Source organism: Alosa sapidissima, chromosome 4 (assembly GCF_018492685.1).
Source record: "Alosa sapidissima isolate fAloSap1 chromosome 4, fAloSap1.pri, whole genome shotgun sequence".
NCBI lineage: Eukaryota > Metazoa > Chordata > Actinopteri > Clupeiformes > Clupeidae > Alosa > Alosa sapidissima.
The window spans coordinates 34,053,199-34,076,496 of NC_055960.1; the positions used below are offsets into that span (position 1 = coordinate 34,053,199).

At 43.3% G+C, this 23,298-nt stretch overlaps 1 protein-coding gene across 2 annotated transcripts; it reads right to left on the bottom strand.

The window, feature by feature from the left end:
• Nucleotides 1–385: 385 nt before the first annotated feature.
• On the bottom strand, nucleotides 386–22,255 carry cers5 (ceramide synthase 5). 2 transcript variants are annotated; one of them, XM_042089537.1, is made up of 10 exons: nucleotides 21,986–22,250; nucleotides 12,713–12,818; nucleotides 11,785–11,915; nucleotides 11,294–11,351; nucleotides 11,136–11,186; nucleotides 7,966–8,058; nucleotides 5,928–6,056; nucleotides 3,520–3,626; nucleotides 2,570–2,726; nucleotides 386–1,154 (listed from the first exon to the last, which is right to left on the bottom strand). In XM_042089537.1, exons 1-10 carry the CDS (start codon nucleotides 22,156–22,158, stop codon nucleotides 1,005–1,007), a joined length of 1,155 nt encoding a protein of 384 aa, XP_041945471.1. In that variant the 5' UTR covers nucleotides 22,159–22,250; the 3' UTR covers nucleotides 386–1,004. The 2 variants fall into 2 exon arrangements, with proteins under 2 accessions (XP_041945471.1, XP_041945470.1); XM_042089536.1 differs by lacking the exon at nucleotides 386–1,154 and adding an exon at nucleotides 1,165–1,948 and having other exon boundaries at nucleotides 21,986–22,255.
• Between the last annotated feature and the right edge of the window lie 1,043 nt (nucleotides 22,256–23,298).

A 23,298-nucleotide genomic window follows, 5' to 3' on the forward strand; every position in this document is an offset into this window, starting at 1 on the left:
ATTGGTTGGTTACTCTGGGTCTTCATCTAAATCCATGTCACAAAACTAATCCAGAAATATTCCCTAGAAATATCTGGACTTAAAGTTTAGTTCAACAGAGGGAGGTGATGTAAGAAAGCACCTGTTCCTCTGTTTGTAAACATGATACAGGGCGGTTCCGATCAGCAACATGTGGAAATGTCTAATATTAATGATTGTGGAAAAGGTGTAAATCCCTTTAATAGCACTCATACATTTTGATGAGCGCTTATTGTATTTTAGGTCATATTTATGTAAGTCACATTTTCTAGAACCACTGTGGATTTTGGGTGTGGATCTCCCCTAAGCAGGAAGGATGAGCCCAAGTAAACTAACTGACAAACATGAATACTTTTGTTTCACACTGTGCAGGTAATCAATGTCATTTTAATAAACGTATTTTATCTCTACATAAAAATTCAGTAAAACAAAAGCAGAATAGACCAGAGAAACTCTAACAGAAATAGAACCATGAAATATTCATATTTAAAAAAAAACAAAAAAAAAAACAAGTCAAGTACAGCCAAACAGTAAAACTGGAAGTAGATATTGTATTTCTCCTGACCTTCAGTAAAACGTGAAGGCATAGAAGCAGTGAGAAGTAGAACACAGTTTACGCCTGTAACGTCAGAACGCGAAAAATCTGGTTTTAATCTCTTTTCATCTCCTTTTCATTCAACCTTCATCCCTCCCTAGTTCTGTGTTTTCTTTTTTTTGGTATGCACAAAGTATACACACATACATCTCTTTAATGTCCATATACCCATGCCTGTGTTAGCGGTCCTTCAGCGCCAGTCTGTGAGTAGAGGAGAAGAGAGTGGTCAGACACAGGTGCGGGAGTCCACAGCAGGACAGTTGGTCAGGAAGAGAGGAGGGGAGGGAGGGATGGGCACGAGTCAGGGAGGAGTAGTCACTGAGCAGGCAGAATTCATGAGGAGAGGGGAAGCCCTGTCCACCCCTGGTGGTGGTGATAGTCATCACGGTCACTAGCTGTTGTGGTTTTGGGCCCAAGCTTTAGTGCCGGTCAAGTGGCCATTGGTGCCGTTCTCGCTCTTAGGCGATGAGGTGTTGCGTCGGGCGGAGCTCGTCTCATCATCAGAGCTGCTCTCGATGTCGCTGCGCACGTCCTTCGCAACCTGACGGGAGAAGGTCACCAAGTCAGCAGAGTGAGGGAAAACACTTTGGTTGAGAAGCTTGAGCCACTAACATAAGAAAAACATAATGCGTGTCTTCTATGACTTACTGACACCTCTTAAAATGACGCACGATTTGTTAAGCATCCTCTGAGGCATCTTCACATTCTCATTGAACAAGTATGCATTCTAACCAGCATTCCATAATAGAACAGAATAACTGTGATGCAACAACCTGGTAATCACATTTCCTGGCAGAAAGAGCTGAATAACAAACCACACTACACCCACATGGCCACAAGGGGGAGTCAGAGACACAAGAGCGCAATCGGTCAAGAATTATGTAACAGGTCAGTGGGTCCCATGACTTGCTTAGGGACTGGCATTAGAGATTATAAATATGTACTATTATTATCTGTGTAATGGAAGCAAGTGAACGCTGCTAAAATGGCTTACACACGCACAGAGTGGAAATTAATTCAACTTCAGCTTTATGATACGTAACTGGTTTTGCTATGGTTTGAATGGTCCAATCTGGTCTCTATGCATCTCACACTTCTACAGGCATCTATGTCTCATCCAAAGTGCCTTGAGAATTCAGAATTGCTTGCAGTTGAGATGAGAGGTCAGAGAAAAAGGGGAGAGCGAGGAAGGGAAGTGTGAGTGACAGTTGCACAGGTCCAGTGAGCACGGAGGCTGCGGACAGACAGGAACAGAGGACGGCAGAGAGAGAGGGGGGACAGACAGAGACAGGATCTTCTGTCCACCAAGGAGGAAAGGGCAGGCATGAGGCCTTTCTGTTGAAAGGAGAGAAAAAAAGAGACAGAGAGAGAAAAGAGGGAAAATTATGGTAGAGAATAACTGGGTTGGTAGGGACTCGAGTGGGCACAGCACAGCCTACAGATACTAGCAGTCTAAGGATTATCGCAAATGCAGTTTAACATCCTTATATCCCCAATATGTGAAAACTGAGCACACATTGCTTAAAATGTGAGTTAGCCTCAACTAAAATGTCATGAATCCATTGTCTAAAGTTATGCTGTGGCTCAAACCCTCAGACCTTTACACAGAAACCCAACACACTGGTCTGAATCCCTCCCTCATAAACTGGGGGCTTACAAAGGGTATCACGATGACCCAAACTTTCAGACTTAAGGAGATTTCTATACTTTTTCAAAATGTCTATACTTTCTGGAAAACAGTATTTCACAATTCCAGACTCCTGAACACTACAATATTGATCTGGAAAAAAATTATTTTTTTTTTCTCCTGCACTAGATTGAGCTCCCTCTCTCTGTAACAATCAATCACCACCAGCATTGTTGTGTGGCAGTAAAGCATGTATCTATTACACACGACACAGGAACCGAAACTGGTGGCATCTCCAACAAAAGGTGAGCGGACACAGGCACACCCACCTTGCCACGCATGATGGCTTTGAGGGCGATGCGGGCGATCAGGTACGACCAGATGACATGCAGCACCTGCAGCACCATCAGCAGGGAGCAGAAGAGCCACCAGGACGGGTACGGCCCGATGATCTCCCAGCTCTCAAACACCGTCGACTTAATGCTCCTACACACGAGCAGGAAGAGCAAACCATGTCAGTTATGCACTCACACATTCACACATATTTAATGGAACATGATATTAGTTAACAAGGAGTCAAACATTCAGAACAGTGTTAAGTCACACGCTTTCCTTGTGTTTTTTCAAACTGATGTATTTAAATTCAGTTCAGTTTTAATTCAGATTAATAACTATTATTCCTTCTAATTTTTAAAGTACAACCAGAGTGTGTAAATTGTGTTTTATACATGAAACTTGCTTTGCCTTCATACTCTCAACTTAACCACATGCAGTAACGTAGAACATCTCAGCCACATGACAATGCAGCATTGCCTATAATGCCCCAAAATTAAGTCTAAGGGAGTGTTTGTATGATTGTGTGCGACACAATGAGGATATTTGGGGGTCTGTGCTGCATTTCTTGGGCTATTAAGCCATATCTGTGTCTAGTAAAACTCCACACATGTTTCCTATGTGCGGAGGTGCATAGTGAACTCATGTCATTGTAATCTATCTGGTTAAAAAAAAAAACACACTACACACACACACACACACACACACACACACACAGTATGGATTTCATGCGCCTGTAACAGCATCATCTCTTCAGCAGCTCCCCGACACTGAATATAGGCACTCAGGTTACAGCATTAGCTGACAGTCAGTCTCACTCATTCATCTCCAGGATTCTAAACACACACACACAGACGCACAGGGACACACACAGGCACACAGAGAAACCACAGATGTAGACACGCATGTATTCCCAGACACAGACATCCCCTACAAATATACTAACCAGAGTGGGTAGATGACGAGTCTTGTTCCGAAAAAGCATATTGCAAACACCACAAACAGGAAGTCGCAAATCCGCTGATATTTGGCATAGTTGGCCAGTTTGGCAGCCTGTCACACACACACAATTCACACACACAGATAAAGACCACATCTCTAAAACAGGTCATAATCACATCTTGCCTCTTAACAACAGCATCTCAGGCAAACATGAGTAGCTGCTCATCTTGAGTGATCCCAATGGAGTATAATTATTTGATTGAATGTAGTATATGAAGTATTGAACATAGCAACATTTGTTAAAAAAAAATTCCACTAAGTATATTTCCAATGAGACTATTCACATGAACTTTTCACCAGCCATTAGTATTAACTCAGGAAATCCACACATATAAAGAAATCCAAACATCAAAGTCCAAGTAAAGTTGTGTAATACAGTGGGATGACACAGGAAAAAAGTATTGAACACGCCGTACATCAAGGTTAGGAAAGGCTACCTAGACCTTATTTCAGGGAGATAGTCTGGAACCATAAGATAAGATAATCCTTTAATTGTCTAATTGAGAAGTTTGCATTGTTACAGCGTCCAAGACAGCACCCCCCCCCCCGCAGGACCACTCAGAGAAAGCTCAAGAAAGACTTAGAAGACTTAGAGGTAGAAGGTACAATCGTTACAGAGAAAAACATAGGCAATGCACTCCACCACCATGGCCTCTAATGCACACTCACCCCGGAAGGCATCATTAGTGTAGCATCACTAAAGGAAAACACAAAGCTTGTAGAGGCTTGTTTAAAGTTTGCTACAAAACACTTGGACAAGCCTATGAAATACTGAGAGAATGTAGTCTGGTCAGACGAGAGCAAAACTGAACTTTTTGGCAGTCATACTACACACCATGTTTGGAGGAGAAATGGCACTGTGCATCACCCTACAAATAATATACCAGCATTAGGTGGGTTTACATGGATTAAACTATTCCAACTGAAAAATGTGTGCTGTCTGTTTACATGGGGTAAGTTCTGTTCCTATAGAGGTGGACGCATCACAAGCTGCTTTCAGACCTGTGTAAGTCTGCATGTTCTGCGGATGTGTAAGTGGTCGAGCCATATATCTGAACAACATAACCGCACATTGTCCTTCCAGCAGGACAACGATCCAAAGCATACAGCAACGGAAATCCTCAATTGGTGTTGGAGAAAGAACCCCCCACTCTGGAATCTTCAAGATTTAAAGTCTCTTTAGAAGAATGGACCAAAATCGGACCTAAACACAGTTTCTTCGTACAGGAAAATGTCTTGAAGCGGTCATTATAGACAAAGGCTTTTCCACAAAGTATTTAAAGCAACACCAAAGCATTTTTCCTCTGTCGCACACACGGTATTTGTTTATCCAGCACTGGCTTTGCAAATAACGATGTCCAAAGGCAAGGTATAGTATGTTGCATGATTTTATAAAAAGTATGGTGTATTGTGACATCAGAAGCAAGTAAAATTTGTAGTTTCTTATGTCTCATTCCATCGAACTACAGATCCGCTACCCGATCTGGCAAACTTACATAGTGCGGTTATAGCCGATAGAGGGCCGCAAAGCGAATGCAGAAAGTGCCGTTCACCCTGTTATGAGTTGATGAACCACTGAAAAGATTTTGGAAACATTATTTTAAGGTACAAAAAAACTCTTCGGTGTTGTTTTAAGAAGTTTCAGTTGGCGTGTTTTCCTGTGTCATTCCACTTTATTACACATAATATTATTTATGGACTTTAATGTTTGGATTTCTTTACATGTATGGATTTCCTAAGTTAAAGCTGCAGTTGGCAAGTCTGACAGATTGAGGGGACTTGGCCAAAATTTTGCATGTTTACAACTCTCATGCCCCTCCCCCACTACCACCGAGCACCCTCTCATTGAGTTTGTGCTCGTCAGTGCGCACCAGACTGCACTAGACTGTGATTGACAGTCAGATCTCACACAGCCCTGCTCTGATTGGACCAGAAGAACTGGGAGCTGTGGATTTTTGCAAAAAAAATAACAGGCTCTAGGTGGAGGTAGAAGTGCGGGTTTTTTTCTAAAACCGGCTGATTTATGTTGTTCTGTCGGAGCATAGTGTCGGTTTCAGTGAATATGATCAAAAAAATCTTGCCAACTGCAGCTTAAATACTAATGTCTGGTGAACATTTCATGTGAATAGCCTCAATGGAAATATACTTACTGAAAACAATGTTGATGCGTTCAATACTTATTTCCCCCACTGTATGTGTGTGCACATGTGTGAGCTTATACAGTGTGTTCTCACCGACAGCAGGAAGTCAGAGGCCCTAGTCCCAGCCAACCCCAGGTGTGTGTGTGTGTGTGTGTGTGTGTGTGTGTGTGTGTGTGTGTGTGTGTGTGTGTGTGTGTGTGTGTACGCTCACCTCTAACAGGAAGTCGGAGGAGTCGTGTATCGCCATGGTCAGGCTGCCTACCCGCACCATGTTGGTGACGTAGGAGAAGCTGATGAGGGAGATGGTGGCCAGGTGGTGCACAAACATGATGAGGAAGTCCTGCAGGCGAGCCCAACATACACACACAGGTCAATACACTCAGACCAACACACACACACACAGGTCAATACACTCAGACCAACACACACAGGTCAATACACTCAGACCAACACACACAGGTCAAAATACTCAGATCAGCACACACACACGTCAATATACTTAGACCAGTGCGCACACACACACACACACACACACACACACACACACACACACACACACACAGGTCAATACAGTCAGACCTGCATACACACACACCCAGACCAGCACACACACACACACACACACACAGACCTATTTCATACCAGTCCCTCAACCAGGGTTCAATCCTGGTAAATTCACTCACACCAGTGGCCCAAGCCCATTCAGCTAAATTCACTTGAACATGTCTCACACATATTCATTTCAGTGTAAGTCGAGTGGTACCCAACCAATAAATCAAATCAGTTCTGAAGGATGTAAATTCTGGCACGGTGAACCGGTAGCACTGCAAACGCACTTGTGTGTGACTGAAACCAGCATATGGGACACAGACGTCTTGACACCAAAGCTGGTAGCTGATGTTACCAAGCAGGCTAAAGCTCACCCACCTTATACGCGTCATCCTGGCTAACTGGCTAAAGCCAGAGCCCTGATTGGGCTGAGACTAGGGAAGACTGGGCCGAAACACCAGTGTAGTGTCTATTGTGGCCAGCGACTGATAAATATACAAGCATATGCCACCAGCAGCTGCCACCAACACTCCTCTCTGCTCTCCTCTCACTCTTTCTTCTCTTTGTCTCATTCTGCCTCTGCCTCTCTCTCTCTCTCTCTCTCTCTCAGATACAAACACATCCACTCACATAAACACAGGCACTGTACTTACAAGAAATCTCTCTCTCTCTCGCTCTCTCTCTCTCTCTCCTCACACACACACACACACACACACACACATACACATACACACACACCATATCAAATGGAACAGACCGTTTTCCATAATATCAGTAGGCAAGGAAGCAAACATTCAGGGCAGCATTAAGCCTCACTCTACACAAGCACTGCTCTTGGCGTGGAGTAATTCTATTAGGAGAAAACCCGAATCAAAGAGCCTGAAGCCTGAAGCCTTTAGGCCAGACACAGGAAGCCTCTGAACGACTCGCTGTACCAACTAAAGTGACAGAGCAATACAAATGTATCTGAAAATGTTTTTTATTCATAAGCCTCCCCCCCCCACACACACACACACACAATTATAATGAACAGTGCACTCCCCTTTCCCTCGTAAAGACCCCCAATTATTCTATTAGCGCTAATGTTCCTGTACCACATGACAATCACAGACAAGGGCTTGTGGCTAATTCAGTGACCTGAGCCTTTCGTAGAGGCATGTAAATACTATTTAAGTGCGCACACACACACACACACACACACAGACAGAGGTGTTTTAGCCAAAGGGCAGAGAAGTTCACTGAAGTATTTCACCCATCCCCCAAAACCACTCTGTGTGTGTGTGTGTGTGTGTGTGTGTGTGTGTGTGTGTGTGTTGTGGTGTGTGTGTGTGTGTGTGTGTTGTGGTGTGTGTGTGTGTGCAATGCTGTGGCACACAAGTGTTCCTTTTGTCTCTCTCGATCTACTGTGCCTCACCCCACCATTTCGGAAACAACAGACAACAACAAAACTGCATCCACTGAATACAGTTCCTGCCATTTCCTCCCCATGCTCGGTTGGTTATACAATGGAAAAACTGAAGTCATTACATAATAATGAGTAATCAAATCAAATCAAATTAATAGGGCTAACCAGCAGATGGGACTACAAAAGCAACACCAAGAAGATTTGTAGTCCCATCTTCTGCTTAACATAATATAACTGCATTTCTTATACACACACACACACACATACATACACACAACCACACACTCTTGCTCACCTTCCTCTGGATGTCAGTGAATTGGGAGAACATGAGGGACCAGTAGAAGGCCAGCTCGATCACATAGTAGCGATACATTTCAGAAGTGAGCACCTGCAGGACAAACAACGCAGGAGGGCAGGGGTTACCGTTACAACCAACAGCAATAATGAGGAATACGTGAAACACACACACACACACACACACTCACACAGTTTCATATTTACCCATTTCATTATAAATCCATGCCCACAGGACATCTGTTACAGTTACATGTGCAGTGAAAGTAGATTTTTTTTATATATATATATATATATATAAAATACTGCATGTACTTATGAGAGGGCCTCAGATGTTCCAACTCTGCTGTCCTGCGATGGCTTCCCTCAGCCATCCTCTCCAGTGAATATCTATTGACATTTTATATCTTTGACCTAACATCTACTTGTGCATGCATAATCTAGACAAGGTCAAGAGAACACATGTTCCATGTCGACAGAGAGCCCATTTTCGGTACTTTTGGGAAAGGGTATGTACAGGAAGTGAAGATCACTGCTGGATCTGGTCTGACCAGCTAGCCCTCCCTCAGTGCTGCTGTATGGTGGCATACACACCAGTCTGGAGTCTGCCTAAGAGGGATTATGTCTAGACCTGGTGGGGCTCCATTGTTAACATATTTAGCCAGCAAAGCTCAGCAGAGGAACTCAGCCTGCAGAGAAAAAATAAATCCCATTTCACTCTCAGTAGTGCTCAGTAGTGGTGCTTATGTTTAAAAACCACTGCTTCCGAGTTTGACCATGATCCCAAGTTAAAGCAGGTGAAGCATGGATAATGAATGACTGATAAGGAGCTCAGAGAAACCAAATGGGCAGAGTTTCATACTGCCCCTCACAAACATATGCCCTCTTAAAGTTTAGGTTCTAGCCATAGCAGCTACAGGCCAGTACTGTTAGTAAGAATATTCAACCCTGAACAGGAAAAAAAGCCTTTGTGTGCTGAACACGAATCTCCAGTTCATCTATGTTGTATTTTAGGGGTTGCCTGGACGTTGTAGAATTCTAGGTTGTAGCGGTTTCCAAGATGGCATCACACATCCATTGGAGGATAAACACTGGAACCAGAAGCTGGGATAAGACAATATCCCTTCGGCTTTGGCCTCCAGAGGGCAATATCATTAACAACCCCAACGACGGTCTACACTCGCCATCATCTAAAAATAAACCCTAGGTTGCTGTTAGACAAGTTCAACTAGGAAGAAATATAAACATTCATCTACAAGATATAAAGAGGAAATACAAAAAAAAGTGTAGTAAGGCAAGCTATTCAGGTAATAGTTTAAGCCTACTTTGAAGAGTAAAGATAATAGGCTATTAAATATATCATGTCAACATGTCAGCTGTTAGATTTCAATGTTAAGATCTTTCAAGCAGACTAAATGGAACAACCCAGCTCTGGGTAAAATAAAGCAATGCTATTTGCGAGCACTATACCACTTGCCTACATGCATTATTTACAGAGTACCACAGCTAGATTACACCTCTGAACAGCAGACAGATAGTGTGGCCAGAAGCTGTGGGTTACGTCCACTTCCTAGCGGAGGTGGCACCTGGGAGGTTGGCACAGCCCGTCTGAATCATGCCAGTTCAGATTTCACCATGGGGCATTAGACCACAGACACTTTACCAGGAATGAACCAAACCTGGTGCTTTGGAGACTGCATCATAGATTAGAGTGGAACGTTCTAGAAACCTTCCTATCACTTACTGGGGCTTAGGTGATGGGGTGAAAATATTGATTTGACTCACGAAGGTGTGCGGTTAAAATGGAAATAACCCAGGTGATTTCAATCATCAGTGGATACATGTAGAGGTTTTATCATACGTTGGAGCAAAAGGATCCATTTAGCCAGAAGTTGCATCATAGATGACTGCATTGAAACCTGAGAATGCACTAAAGGCTTTTCTCCAGGGAGATGTTTTCTGTGGTTCGTCTCCCCGATGCTTTAAATCCCGAGCAGGGCTTAACCTGCCATCGCAAGGCTACATGACGCAAGCTCAGTTGGGATGTTGGGAGCTGCTCCATTGGCTCTTTATGTTCATCCTCTCTTTCTACTCTCAGGGCTGATTCAGACCGGGTGCGTGGAGTGAGTGTGTCATTTCGGCTCCCATGTTAACAGGTTAGAGCTTGCACACTGCCTGTGTGACACGCACGTCTCAGGCGTGACTCGAGAAATGGGACCGACGCCTATTTTTTCACGTGACACGCAAGTGTAATGTAGGCGTTTTAATAGGCAATGATTTAAGAGGCAGAGAGACCGCTAAAGCGCAGTGTCAGACACGTTTCTGGTGTATCAAAGACAGAAAATGCCACAAAGCCGCCACGCAACAGACACGCAACAGACACGCCACGTTCACACCACGCAGGCAGTCTGAATCAGCCCTTATGGGTGTGCTGCGGTAGTGTCGCTGCCTGGTGATTGGTCAGCTTGGGTTTGATGCCCAAATCCACAGTGCAAATTTCTGGATACACTTTGAATAAAATAAATATCACCTTACATGGCTTGGCTTTGGCCCATGCAAATGCCATTAGCCCTTAACTAACACCAATGCTCATGAAGGGTTTCTATTTGGTGGCAGTGCAAGCTAGCTAACACAGCCAAAACAGTCTCTTGCAAACCACATTCAAAGTTGGAATAAAATGCCCTTCATTAAACTCTCTAGGATGGCTGGATGACCCTGCTTGAATTGGCTGGTTTATGATGGCTTAAGATGAACCTGCACCAATCCAGCTGAATAGATGTGCAAGCTAGCACTGCCGGCCCCAAGTTTAACTGCAAATCTGCTAGCGTGCCAGATAGGCTGTGCTAAATCTCCTTAACGGCGGAATTAAAGATTCTGTTCGGCCCCTTTTTTTTGACTCCTATGAATTGCTAGTAGTGAATCATGTGTCACACATCAGCCTTTAGGCATTTCTTTTGGTTACATGTAGATGTAAAAAAGGACAAGGAAGCACTTTCACACAATAAAAAGACAATTGAGAGCGACTGAATGTTGAATGGAGGGCGTGGTTTTCACGTGGTGTAGTAGGACACCACGCGGCCGGTCTCTCCAATCAGAGCAATGACTGCTGTGGTGCGACAGCATTATTACGCTTTACAAGGGGACTTTGGATGATCTTAAAATTAGGCTCACCTGATAGGGGTAGTTCATCCAGCATTGTCGAGTGTTCCATATCCAAGAAGACTATAATAGCAAACACACACACACACACACACACAGTTTAACATGGTTTGAACAGGATAAATGTTGTGTCCACACCCTACCCATCAACCAGAAAGGCTGTTGCTCACCTGCCATATAACACTCATCCCATAAGTAAATATGCACAGATAAAAGACGAACCTCCACCTACACACCAAATCACAGGCAAGAACAAGAGAAGAGGTCAGAAGCAGACAGTGATTACATTGCACACTCTGATACACACACACACACACAAATGCACAGGTGAAAACACAAAAACGCATGCGTGTATATGTGCACACACACACACACACACACACTCAGTGGTCCTTTGCTGTTGAACTTCTAAATCACTATTTGCACTTTCATCTCAGTGAATTATCACACAGTCAATCTTTATGAGACACACACACACACACACACACACACACACACACTTATCTCTGCCATCTCCTGTGGCAGCAGCCGCTGGGACATACAGTACAAGGTCATTCCAGACCCATGAACGAGTCCTACTATAGAGTGTGTATGTGTATGACTGAACCCAACTGTGTGTGTGTGTGTGTGTGTGTGTGTGAGTGTGTGCGATGCAGCTTACATGCTCTCACAAAACTTGGTGTGTGTGCTGGGTTTGTCCTGGTTCCTACGCTGCCGGAACCATCGCTGGACCTTCCGAACCTCCCAGTCCAGTTGCTTGGACAGTCCATCCAGGTGCCGCGAGTCTGGACTCTATAAGTGGACACAGAACATTTAGGTGCTTAAACAATCAGACTGTTATCAACAGTTTATACACAAGTTATACCGGTCTCTTCATTACAACTGAACTACCAGCATTAGTTCCATTATTCAACAGCCACACTTTGCATGTCCACATGCTCTTTAATTATGCATGCATGTTATACCATAGTGCAGGTAAGTAATCAGGTGTGACTTATTGGAAGGGTGTGTGCAAAACATTTATGGTGTAGATCTTTCCAGTGAGCATGTTAGATGAATCTACTTATTTTTGCTGGCTATGCATTAGACAGCAAGCCTATGAAACAATAACATTATACTGAAGGAGATAGCATAGCATGACCGGTCAACAATTCGCTACACACTATGCTAGCTATGTTCTGCACTGAGGGTATGGTCATGGAAACTACACTTCACTTCACAGATCTGCACTTCAAAACTGCAACACACTCACTCCTCAAAGGCAATTCTCCACATTGTGTGTGTAACACGTGTTTATTAATCCATTCAAATCCGTGTTTGGCGTGAGCAGGTCTGCTGTCCCTGGTGGGTGAGTTTAGGAGAAACAAGGCCACCAAAGGGGGGGGGGGGGGGGAAGAGGAAGAGAGAGAGAGAGAGAGAGAGAGAGAGAGAGAGAGAGAGAGAGAGAGAGAGAGAGAGAGAGAGAGAGAGAGAGAGAGAGAGAGAGAGAGAGAGAGAGAGAGAGGTATAGCCACATTCTGGGTGACAATCACAGGTCTTGGGCCAGAGCTGGTGGGCCAGAGGGCGGTGGCTGCTGTTCTGTTCTGTACCTTTGTGATGGATGTAAACACTTTCTCCAGGACAGCATTGGGCGTGGCCCTCCGACTCTTCTCCACCTGGATATGCAGCGCTGCCGCACATGGGCCTGCTATGAACCTGATACACACACACACACACACACACACACACACACAAGGAGAGAAGAATTGGTTAATATCAACACACACACACACACACAAGGAGAGAAGAATTGGTTAATATCAACACACACACAAAAAACTCATATAGGAAGGATTGGAGTTTGACATTAGAATGCACTTCTGCAAATGTGCCACAGTCTGCGCCACCTCCTACTGGTCTGGTGTGGTCAGGTGGGGGGAAAAGTCAACACATAAAGCAATTTGCTGAGCAGGTGTTTAGCAGAGAGTGGGCCTTGTGTGTGTGTGTGTGTGTGTGTGTCTGTCTGTGTGTCTGTGTGAGGCCCTAGTAAAAAAGAGAAGAATGGGTGAAGCATACACAATGAGTGAAATGTAGGAAGACAAACCTGTGTAATTAAACCAAACCAGGTGACAAAGGAAACGTGTTTGTATGAAACTTAACCGCATTTATTCCTGAATCACGATGGTGCATCAATGAGGACACAAACTACAGGAGTAGGCTCCAGCCATCCATCTGTACCTCACTCATTCACTTACTCATTCTCTTTCTCTCTCTCTCTCTCTCTCTCACACACACTCAATCCACCTCTAACTCACAAATACACAATCCTCTTCCAAACATGTTGGAAGGATTAAAAAAAACAAAACAAAAAAAAAAAACAACACACATCACAGATTTGTTCCTTACTGTGTGTGACAACAGCCAAATGTTTGTGTGTGTGTGTGTGTGTGTAAAACCCTGGAGCTGGATGTGGTTAAACAGTCACCCAGGCCCGGGGCATGTGAGGTGGGGTGGAAAGCTGTGGAATTTGGCATAGGCTGGAAGTAGAGTTAAACAATCCCAGGGTCCTGGCCCTCACTCATTAGAGCCTGCAGGTTAAAAACGCCAGCGTGCGTTCTACTTGCAGAGGGTCCAGTTTTTCCCTCACTCTGAGAGACATAGTTTAAAAATACCAATGTGCTTGCCTGACCAGCCACTCACCCAGCCCACTATCTCTCTGCCCAGTCTCCCTCATAGAGAGAGGCTTAGAAACGCCAGCACGCATGCCAGGCCGCACGCCTACCCAGCCATTCACCCAAACATGCCCTCCCTGCACGTTCCACTCACAATGATACTTATTAAGCTACATTCGGTCATAAACCAGAACACCACAACAATAGACATAGGCCTACTGAATGATTAAATAAGCAGAGGATCCATTCTCTCCCGCTCATTAGAAGCAGAGGGAGGTTTAAAAACATTAGCATGCCTGACTGCATGCCTGCTGAGAATAATGAGCCATATACCCTCTGATCTGTTTCAATTACAATTATGCATTCATAAACAATAACACCAACAACAGCAAACTAACAAATGGAATGACTGATTACATAATCAGGAAGTCCAGTCTTGATTCAGGTGGTTAAAAGCACCAGTACCTACGGCTCATGAGAAGGCCGTCTCTGCCGTGGATTAATATGGCAGTGAATTACAACACCTGCAGACTGAAAAGCACAACTGCAGCTCCAACAAAAACGGAATGCATTATTAAACATTCTGGTCCCAATCTGTATGTCACCATGAATCTAATTCTCCCCTTTATGTCTGTACTCTAATCCTCTCTTTTTAGTGTTCTTGGCTCCAGTTAAGGCCGCCCTGGTCTGTGATGAAGTCAGTCGCTGTGGGCCCACTTTCCTGAAGTTCAAGTCAAACAGCTAGTTCCGGCTCGGCAGCTAACAGGGCAGCATGCCTTTGCTACGTGCTAAATAATGCGTATGCGTGTGCCAGTGTCACCTCAAGGCTGACGAGATGATGTATGGAACGTTCTGGAAGCAATCCAGGTTAACGAGGGCTGCCAGGGAAGTGTGTGTTTCTCCTAGGGCTGCACAATTAATCGAATTTTAATCACGATCACGATTTTGGCTTCCCACAATCAAATTTGCGTGATTGAGCAATATTAAAAATGCGTGCTCTACCCATTGAACCAACCTGACAACCCATAGAACACCACTACAAAACAATGTGCCTGCATGCATCCATGAAACCACACATGCCTTTTTATCACTTTTAGTCCTTGTTTCCTTGTTGTTGTCCTTGCTTCCTCCGATATAGCCTATAATAAGAGTTGAGCTAACGACGGGATCCGTTATATTCATGTATTTTATAAGCTACATGTGCAACCTACAATGCATATGCGTTTCAAGACACAGCCTACTCAAAACGAGTGAACAATAATGAAATTGTAGCCTACACGTCAGTGTTTTACATATCAACGAATGACTAAACCAGGGGTGTCCAAACTGCGGCCCACCACACACTTTAATCCGGCCCGCCGAGCATTTATTAGTTCATCATAGATAACGGCCCGCCACACTTTAATCCGGCCTGCCAAGCATATAATTAGGCTATTTTTTTCCAACGATAGACGACGTTGTGGTTAACTTCAGGCTACTGCAAACTGCTTTACACTCTTCCTAAAGAACGTTTACAATGTCAATGTCAAAACAGCTTGTTACATCGAGATACATATTATCTCCATTGCAGCAGATCTACTCCATTTAATTGGGAACGCATTTGAGCGTGCACGAGAGAGAGCGCAATGGCAACAGTTCCCATTACTGACCATTTACAAACTGAGCGGGCACAGCATTAGCCATAGGCTATTTGAGTGGATCTGGCAAAGGGTCTTAAAGTGACAGTGCACCATTTATAAATGAATTAAAAAGCATCAAATTAACAGTATTTCTTAATACTTTGTTGTAATTACTGCGTTGCCGTTAACGTTTCCCCAAATATTAACAAAGTAGCAAGCTGGAAGTTTGGAAGTCGCACTCGATCTATATTTGCAGTAATTTTGAGGAGTAAATGTGAGGGGAAGAATTTGGGTGAGCCAGATAGCAAGTCCAATATGTTTAAGGGAAAAAATATTTTTGTCACTAAAATGAATTAATAATCGTGATCTCAATATTGATCAAAATAATCGTGATTATCATTTTGGCCATAATCGTGCAGCCCTAGTTTCTCCCGCAGGTGTGATGAGGGAGCGAGTGTTTATCCCCTCGGGTGCACTTATATTTCACCTGGTGTGGTCAAAGGCAAAGTGGAGAGGAACAGGAGACAAGGCAGAGCTGCAGCCTGTGTGCATGTGTACAGGCGCGCCTGCAGGTGTACGCCCATACGCACTGTGCGTACCATCAGGCTACTCAACAGCGAGAGAAAATTTACCTTGTGTGTGTGTGTGTATTCACCATGGCCGGATCTAGAATAGGGCTGGGAGGGGCAATGCCCCCCCAAATATTTCTTCTGCCCCACCTAATTGGTCAATTTTAATTGACAGCTAATGAATCTGCCAATCACACTTTTCTAATTCGTCCCGTCTGAATTTCGAGGGTGCTGATTTGCTGGTTGGATAGTATAAATACCAGAGCAGCAGCGTTCCCCTACCATTCCACACTGTGTGCATCACTTGCTGTTTCATACTTCAGTAGAGAGGGCTTAGCTATATTTCCATAAAGGTTATAGGCTACTATGTAATATAGATTCTTGTTGCTGGTTTAAATAAAGACCTTTAACTGTAGTGTTAGTATTATTCTTGTTTTGAATAAGGTTTGTTTTTTAGCTAATGTGCATGTTAGCTTTCTAAGGTGATCTAGCCAGTTAGTTTGTTAACATTGGTCATTCCTTAACTGTGTTATAAGCAGGGTGGGAATTTTACGGCGGCCATCGTTGTCCCTTGCGTTGGCCGTGATGTCCCTTTGAAAATCGGAGGTTCACAGGCCACCCTTGGTGCCCCTTTCTTTCTATATTCTGCTTTGCACTAGCCATTTGTATTTAGCCTATGGCCTGTCAAATTAAGCTTAGCATTTACAACGCAAATTAATTTAGCCTGTCTTTTACGCAGTGGAAAATGTGACAGCGCACGGCAAGAAAGAAAGTGCATCCAAATTCACCCATTCTTTGCCGCAAGTTGTTGTGGTAAACGGTTCGCGAGAAAAGTAACTTTAATTTATTCATGTTACATTCTGCGCCCATCTCCCTACCCATTCATCTTGGTGGAATACTTCACGAATTTTTCCCGAACACATGACAAACCATATATCAGAAGAAACAGCAGACCTTACCGAATACAAAGGTGTAAAGCATTCCCCTGTACAGGTAGCCATTCCAGAGTAATCCGGTTTTACATTTGCAGCAATGTCTAAATGCATGTCTCCAACTTTGGGCTTCAGGTTTCACAGTGTGTTTAAATTGTTCAATACATGATTTCATAACAGGCCAAATATAAAATAAATGTTACAAATATCGCCTAGATATCTGTAAATATTAAAATCAGCTGACTAAGAGAGTTTGTCAAGTAGCCTTAATGATCACAAAATGCTAAGCATGCATGTAGACTATTTGAGTTTCTTAAAGCTGAAATGTGCTTAAATTGTTCAATACATGATTTCATAACAGGCCACATAGAAAATAAATGTTAAATATAGCCTAGATATCTGTAAATATTAAAATCAGTTCTATGATTAACAGTTCTATGTAATAGGTCATGTTTGCTATTAAATAAGGGTTTTGAGGTGAAAAGTAAGGCATTTGTAGGTGAAATTGAGCGCTTTTGTTGTTGTTGCGTTGTGTAAATGGTGTGTGTGTGTGTGTGTGTGTTTGTCATGGGGGGGGGGGGTATTCATTGTGCCCACGCCAAATTTCTATTTGCCGATATGACGGTACTCCTTTAAGGGTTAACCTTCTCCTTTTTATTTCAGCTGATCTACTTCAGCCATACTTTAGCTGCATTGCTCAAATGGGGAAGAGCAGTGAGCCACAGGAATAACTTTTACTGTGAGCACCGGACACAGCACAGGTCTACCGCAGACCAATAAGCCTAAACCTGGACCAGGACGAGCTCACGGAGGATGCACGCACACACACAAGTTTTTATAGTTTTTTTTAGTATATTTTTTTGTCTTTTTATGCCTTTAATCAGACAGGACAGTGGAGAATGACAGGAAGTGAGTGGGAGAGAGAGTGGGGGTGGGATCTGGAATCGAACCCGGGTCGCCAGCGTACAGTGCATTTGCCCCAGCCAGTCGCGCCACAGCCGGGGCCATAGTTTTTACATTAGTTTATTATTTTTGTTCAGTCTTTCAGTTTGTTCAGTTCAGTTTTTGATCTCAGTTGAGTTTTAGTGAATTTGCAGGTCATTTTATTTTTAACCTTTTTTTTAGCAATTGATTAGAAATATTGTCAACAGAGGCAATCAACGAGGCAATCAACGAGCCAATCAACGAGCCATTCTTGTGTGTGGCTTTAAACACCATATTCTATTGTCATTTATCATGTATAGAGACCTTACTGCCCTGTAACTGACCCTAGGCAGATGGGTCAGGCTCTTGAGTCGTGGATCTGCTCGAGGTTTCTTCTTATATTATAGGGAGTTTTTCCTCTCCCCTGTTACTAATGGGCTCTCTCTCTGAATGTTTTAACACTCTGTAAAGCGCCATGAGACGTGTAATGTTTTGGCGCTCTATAAGTAAAATTTATTTGAATTGAAATTGAATCAATCTATTCTAATTGTGCTAATTGTCAAACATATAAAAGTTAGCATGTGGCAGTTCCTAAATGTTGGGGACCCATACTTAACATGTTTGAGATAAAAGTTTGGGGTACTCAACATTTCCAGGTCTACCTTGCTAACAAGTTGACTATGAAGATATAGTGCAGATGTCCAAAGTATTCAATGATTCACACGCACTGGGCCTGGAGTCTGAGTCACAGCCTCTTATAGGGAACCATGTGGAAGTTAGAGGACTTTTTACAGCCTGGTCATTCTGACTAACAGCAACTTGTTCCAACTTTCACCTCCAAATGTCTAAGGGTAAGGGTGAGGATAAGGGTATTCCATATCACTATGTGCATAGGCAAGGCATTTGTTAAGAGTTCTGAGTTCTACGGTAATTAGGGTTGCAAAGGGGCGGAAAATTTCCGGTAATTTTCCGGAAACTTACTGAAAACTTTCGATGGGAAGTTAAAGCGATGGTTCGGAGTAATTTCACCCTAGGGTCCTTTGCACCATGACCCCGAGCCAAACACCCTCCCAGAACCTTTTTTCCCCTCGGTCGAACCCTGGTCGAGTAGCGCTGTCAGAAACTAATGATGTTCTACAGTCATAATGGAACCAACTTTTATCTCGTAAATTACCCCACTAATAATGCCCTGAATGGTACGAAACTTCTACAGTGGTACAACTATGACCTTTAGTCCAATAACAAGGCATTAGAAAGTTTGTAAGTGCACCAGGAGTTTTAAGGAGTTTATTTAAATAACACTTGCCTCTGCATCTGCTACTATACCGCTGCGTCGACGTTTCTTACGTGATTTAGGAAAAGCCCGTAAAAGTCAACACTAATAAAATGATGCTTACATGCTATCTATCTTCAGATAATATATTGATTGACTATACCAAGGTGTTCCATCCTGGTCTTCAGAACTAATTGGTGGTTTGTCTGGATGGCTAGTGTGAACAACGTGTTTTAGGCTCCTTCACATTACATAGCCTACCATCAAAATGAATTTGAAGACAGTACAAAAAGTAAGCTGGTTTTCCTTAAATAAAATTGTTGCCTGATGTTGTTTTAAATGTTTCAGAGCTGAAGTTGTGCGCAGAGCTCCGCATGATCAGGGTCCAGTGGTTTCATCATATCAGCGGCCACACAGGAACACCACAAAAGCATTCTCACACCACTCAGATTTTAGGCCAACACACACACAGACACAATATTTAGTTTCACACCAACATAGACACAATATAGAGCTGAAAAACAACAAAAGCCAGCACTTCTTTCCACCAAGAGCCTGAATTCTCTCATCGTCCAAGAATGCAGCCATCACTGCAGATTCCAGCATCACGATCCTCAATGCAAGCATGGCAACACCAGAGGAGCACTATTGTCTCTCTTGGTTTTATTTCATCTTCATTAATTTATATAGCACCAGTGTCTCAAAGCATTTACTGATCTGACTTCCCCCTTCCAAACACATCGGTGCCTGAGTGATAAATACACTGAGTGATAGACCCCCCCCCCACCCCACCCCCACGTGATAACCATTGCTGCGAGGCATGATCTGAACTATTAACTATTCTGTACCCGTGGGCCTGTTGACACATGGTCCAATGGGCGTGGTCCTGCTCTCCTGATGATAGTGGCGATAATGATGACACGGTAGAGCGTGCTCAATGGGTTGATGCCTCTGCAGGTTTCTGCAGGTACGGCATGTTGTCCGCCACCCGCTACACTCACACTGCTGTTGCTGCTGACGATAAAGCAGGGTTCCTAGACAGCAGTGTACACAAAACACACACGCACAGAGAGAGAGAGAGAGAGAGAGAGAGAGAGAGAGAGAGAGAGAGAGAGAGAGAGAGAGAGACAGAGAGAGCGCTCCTGAGACAGGGGTGAGGTGGCAACATTAGCTGTGGGGTCTGAGGCTGATAAATATATGAATGACAATGGCAGAAAAACTCTGTGTGTGTGTGTGTGAGACAAACACCACAGGTCTCCAAATAAAGGTGCCGCGCCTATGTTGTTTGAGTCCATGCTGCTGGAACCAGAGAGCCTTAGGAGCCAGTGCTGTGACTGCCGGACAGCATTGTTAAAAAATAAATAAAAAAAAGTAATCAGATGTAGGGATGGATTTTTCATTCAAATAAGGAGTCCCTTTTAGAATGATTACATAAAACTTCTCACCATACCGATCCTACTGTCTGCTTGTTTTATGAAGGCATGACAGATAAGTGCATGGGTGTGAGAGGTGGAGAAGCCGGTCTTTCTCGAAACTTTCTTCCATCACTCTGCAGGTCTATATGTAACACAAAAGGACCCATTTAAACCTATGTGCCAAGGACCGGTTGCACCAGATACAGGCTCTTTGTAGTCTAAAACTTTGACCAAACCAAATGCAAATAAACCAAAGGTAGTTTCCCTTCAAAGGAACAGAGGAGACCGCACACACACTGCATCAAAACACAGTCGGCCTATCATAACTGTGGATTATACGGGACCTGATCAACATTATGTATCCTTGTCCAGGAGAAATGCACTATTGAACGCTGTAAAACATATGCTTTAAATTAACACTAAAATGTCTATGGTGACATTGTAAAATGTAAGGTGAAGTGGAGTGAAACAGTGTTATCCTTCCCTTAGTCACTGTAAATAGCAAGCATACCCTTAAACCAAAACAAAAAGATGATATGAACGGACAGTAACATTTCACACAACGGTTGGACAGTAACCTTTCACACAACGGTTGGACAGTTGTGGCTTAAGCTACTATATTCAATCTATGTTAGCAACATCAACCCATGTCAAAATCAAGGAGGCTGCTTTTAGTCCCAGCCTTCATCAATAGTCCCGTAATCAACAGGTCTAGTTTGTGGTGGCCCCAGTGAGAAAATGTGGAATGGGAAATCATTTAGAATGTCTGTCGAGCACGAGAGATCCCTAGCACAGAAAACGGCCAACAACGGTGGCGTGCGGAATCACAAGACAACGATTTTACAATGATGTGTTTCATTCAAAAGGTATCTTACTTAAAGTAGGAAGAAAACAGTGACACTGGTTGAGCAACACAACATAGTTATCACATGTTTAACTTAGTTGTCAGTCAGGTGACAGCCAAGAAGAGGGAAGCGTGCTAGGAATGACTGCACAGCATGCTAAGCCTTTCAGAAGACGGTTTATGACAATGAGGTGATGGGGAGAATGCCAGGGGCTTCGTAAAACAAAGATGCCCTTTACGGGACAGAAAAACTGGTCATAAAGTGTTCAGTCAGCTTAGGTTAACTTCCTTGACAATGTTTCTTTGATGTAGGAAGGGTCACAATGGACGTTCACAAATAACTGTTAACGTTAGCTACTTACTCCGAACTAGCTGAATAAACGTAAACTAAGATACTGCTGAAAATACAAAAACAAACTGGTGTGATTTTAAACTAACCAATCAGTCAGAGTTCAGAGACACCTAGTTCATGTTGAAATAGTTAGCACATTTATAAAATCTCCTCGATGGTAGCATGCCCATGTGTAGTGTAATGGCAATTTTGAAATGCCTTTGATGTCTAAACACTCAACCTAGCTAACGTTAGCTAGCTTAGCGTGGGATGACACTCGCAGCCACTGAATAGACAAAGTTACCTCTCGAAAAGTATCCTGACAGCGAAGATTCCCAGGGCCAGGGGCAGAGCAGAGAGCAAATGTCCGGCTTTGGGATACTCCACTCCTGGCGCTGGATCCGCCAAATCCGCCCAAGTCACATTATGTGGAAGCCAAAACCTTTCGTTCCAAAACCAGGCTGAAATAGCAGCCATGTTAGGAAGAATTGAATGTTGAGAGAAGGAAGGGGAGTAGCTACCTAAAGAAAAACGAGGGGGGGAAAATAATCGCCGCCCCTTTCCTTGGTTGCAAACTGATGGGATGAGTTGACGTGTTTCCATCAAGGTTGCCAGATGTGAGGAGTCAGTATGTAAAATTAAACCATGTTGCTCAACACAGGTTTATATATTAACCTATGTGTTCATGTCACTGATTCATTTTCATAAAGACAGCCTTCCCCAAAACTGGTTCTCATGATTTCCTCTCACAAAATGACTGTTGTTATCAAGAGACACACTCTGATGAAAGTCATGATACCCCATGTGACCAACCCATGTGATTTGCATTATACAGAATCATTATAAAGCAGCAGACACAGGCTGCTACAGCACACAGAGGACACACACAGTGTCAAGATTCAACACTGTGATCCTGATTCCAATGTACCAACTATGTATTGTTGATGAAGCAGATGAAAATGTAAAGCATGTCCTGACAAGTGCATCAATAGAGGCTGCAGGAGAACTTTAAAAGCAGATTAGATGACTGAGCCTCAAATATGCATGGAAACTCCCCAATGCAGGGACGTGCAGTTTGCTGTTAATAATGACCAACAGTCAGTTCATGTGCGATTTGAACAAAGCCATCATTAAAGCCTATGTAGGCTACTGCATAATAGGCTACTGTATATGTTTAAATAGATAGACAGAAAGATATATATATATATATATATATTATAGATAGATAGATAGATAGATAGATAGATAGAGTTAATAGTCATTTGATCAGAAAAGAGTATGTTGTTAATGGGGTATTTGAATATAATGGAGGGGGCACAGACACAGTAGACTGTATCCATACAATGAAAACTATCTCTGAATATAGAGATTAAAATATTTAACATACACTTAAAAATGTGAATGGTGCAGCCATTGTGCCTAGATGACTAGGAAAGTAAAATGTTTTTGTTCCTACCTAAAGCCAAACTTAATGTAAAACAAAAAAGGGAATAAGTCAGATCTGGCAACCTCGCCCGGGATGGAGTAGGGATGAGGAAGTGGACAGCCACACCTCCCGCCAAATACCAGAAAATATTTGGGGCGGGTGAATGCGAACTGTCATTCAAAGAGGGCTTG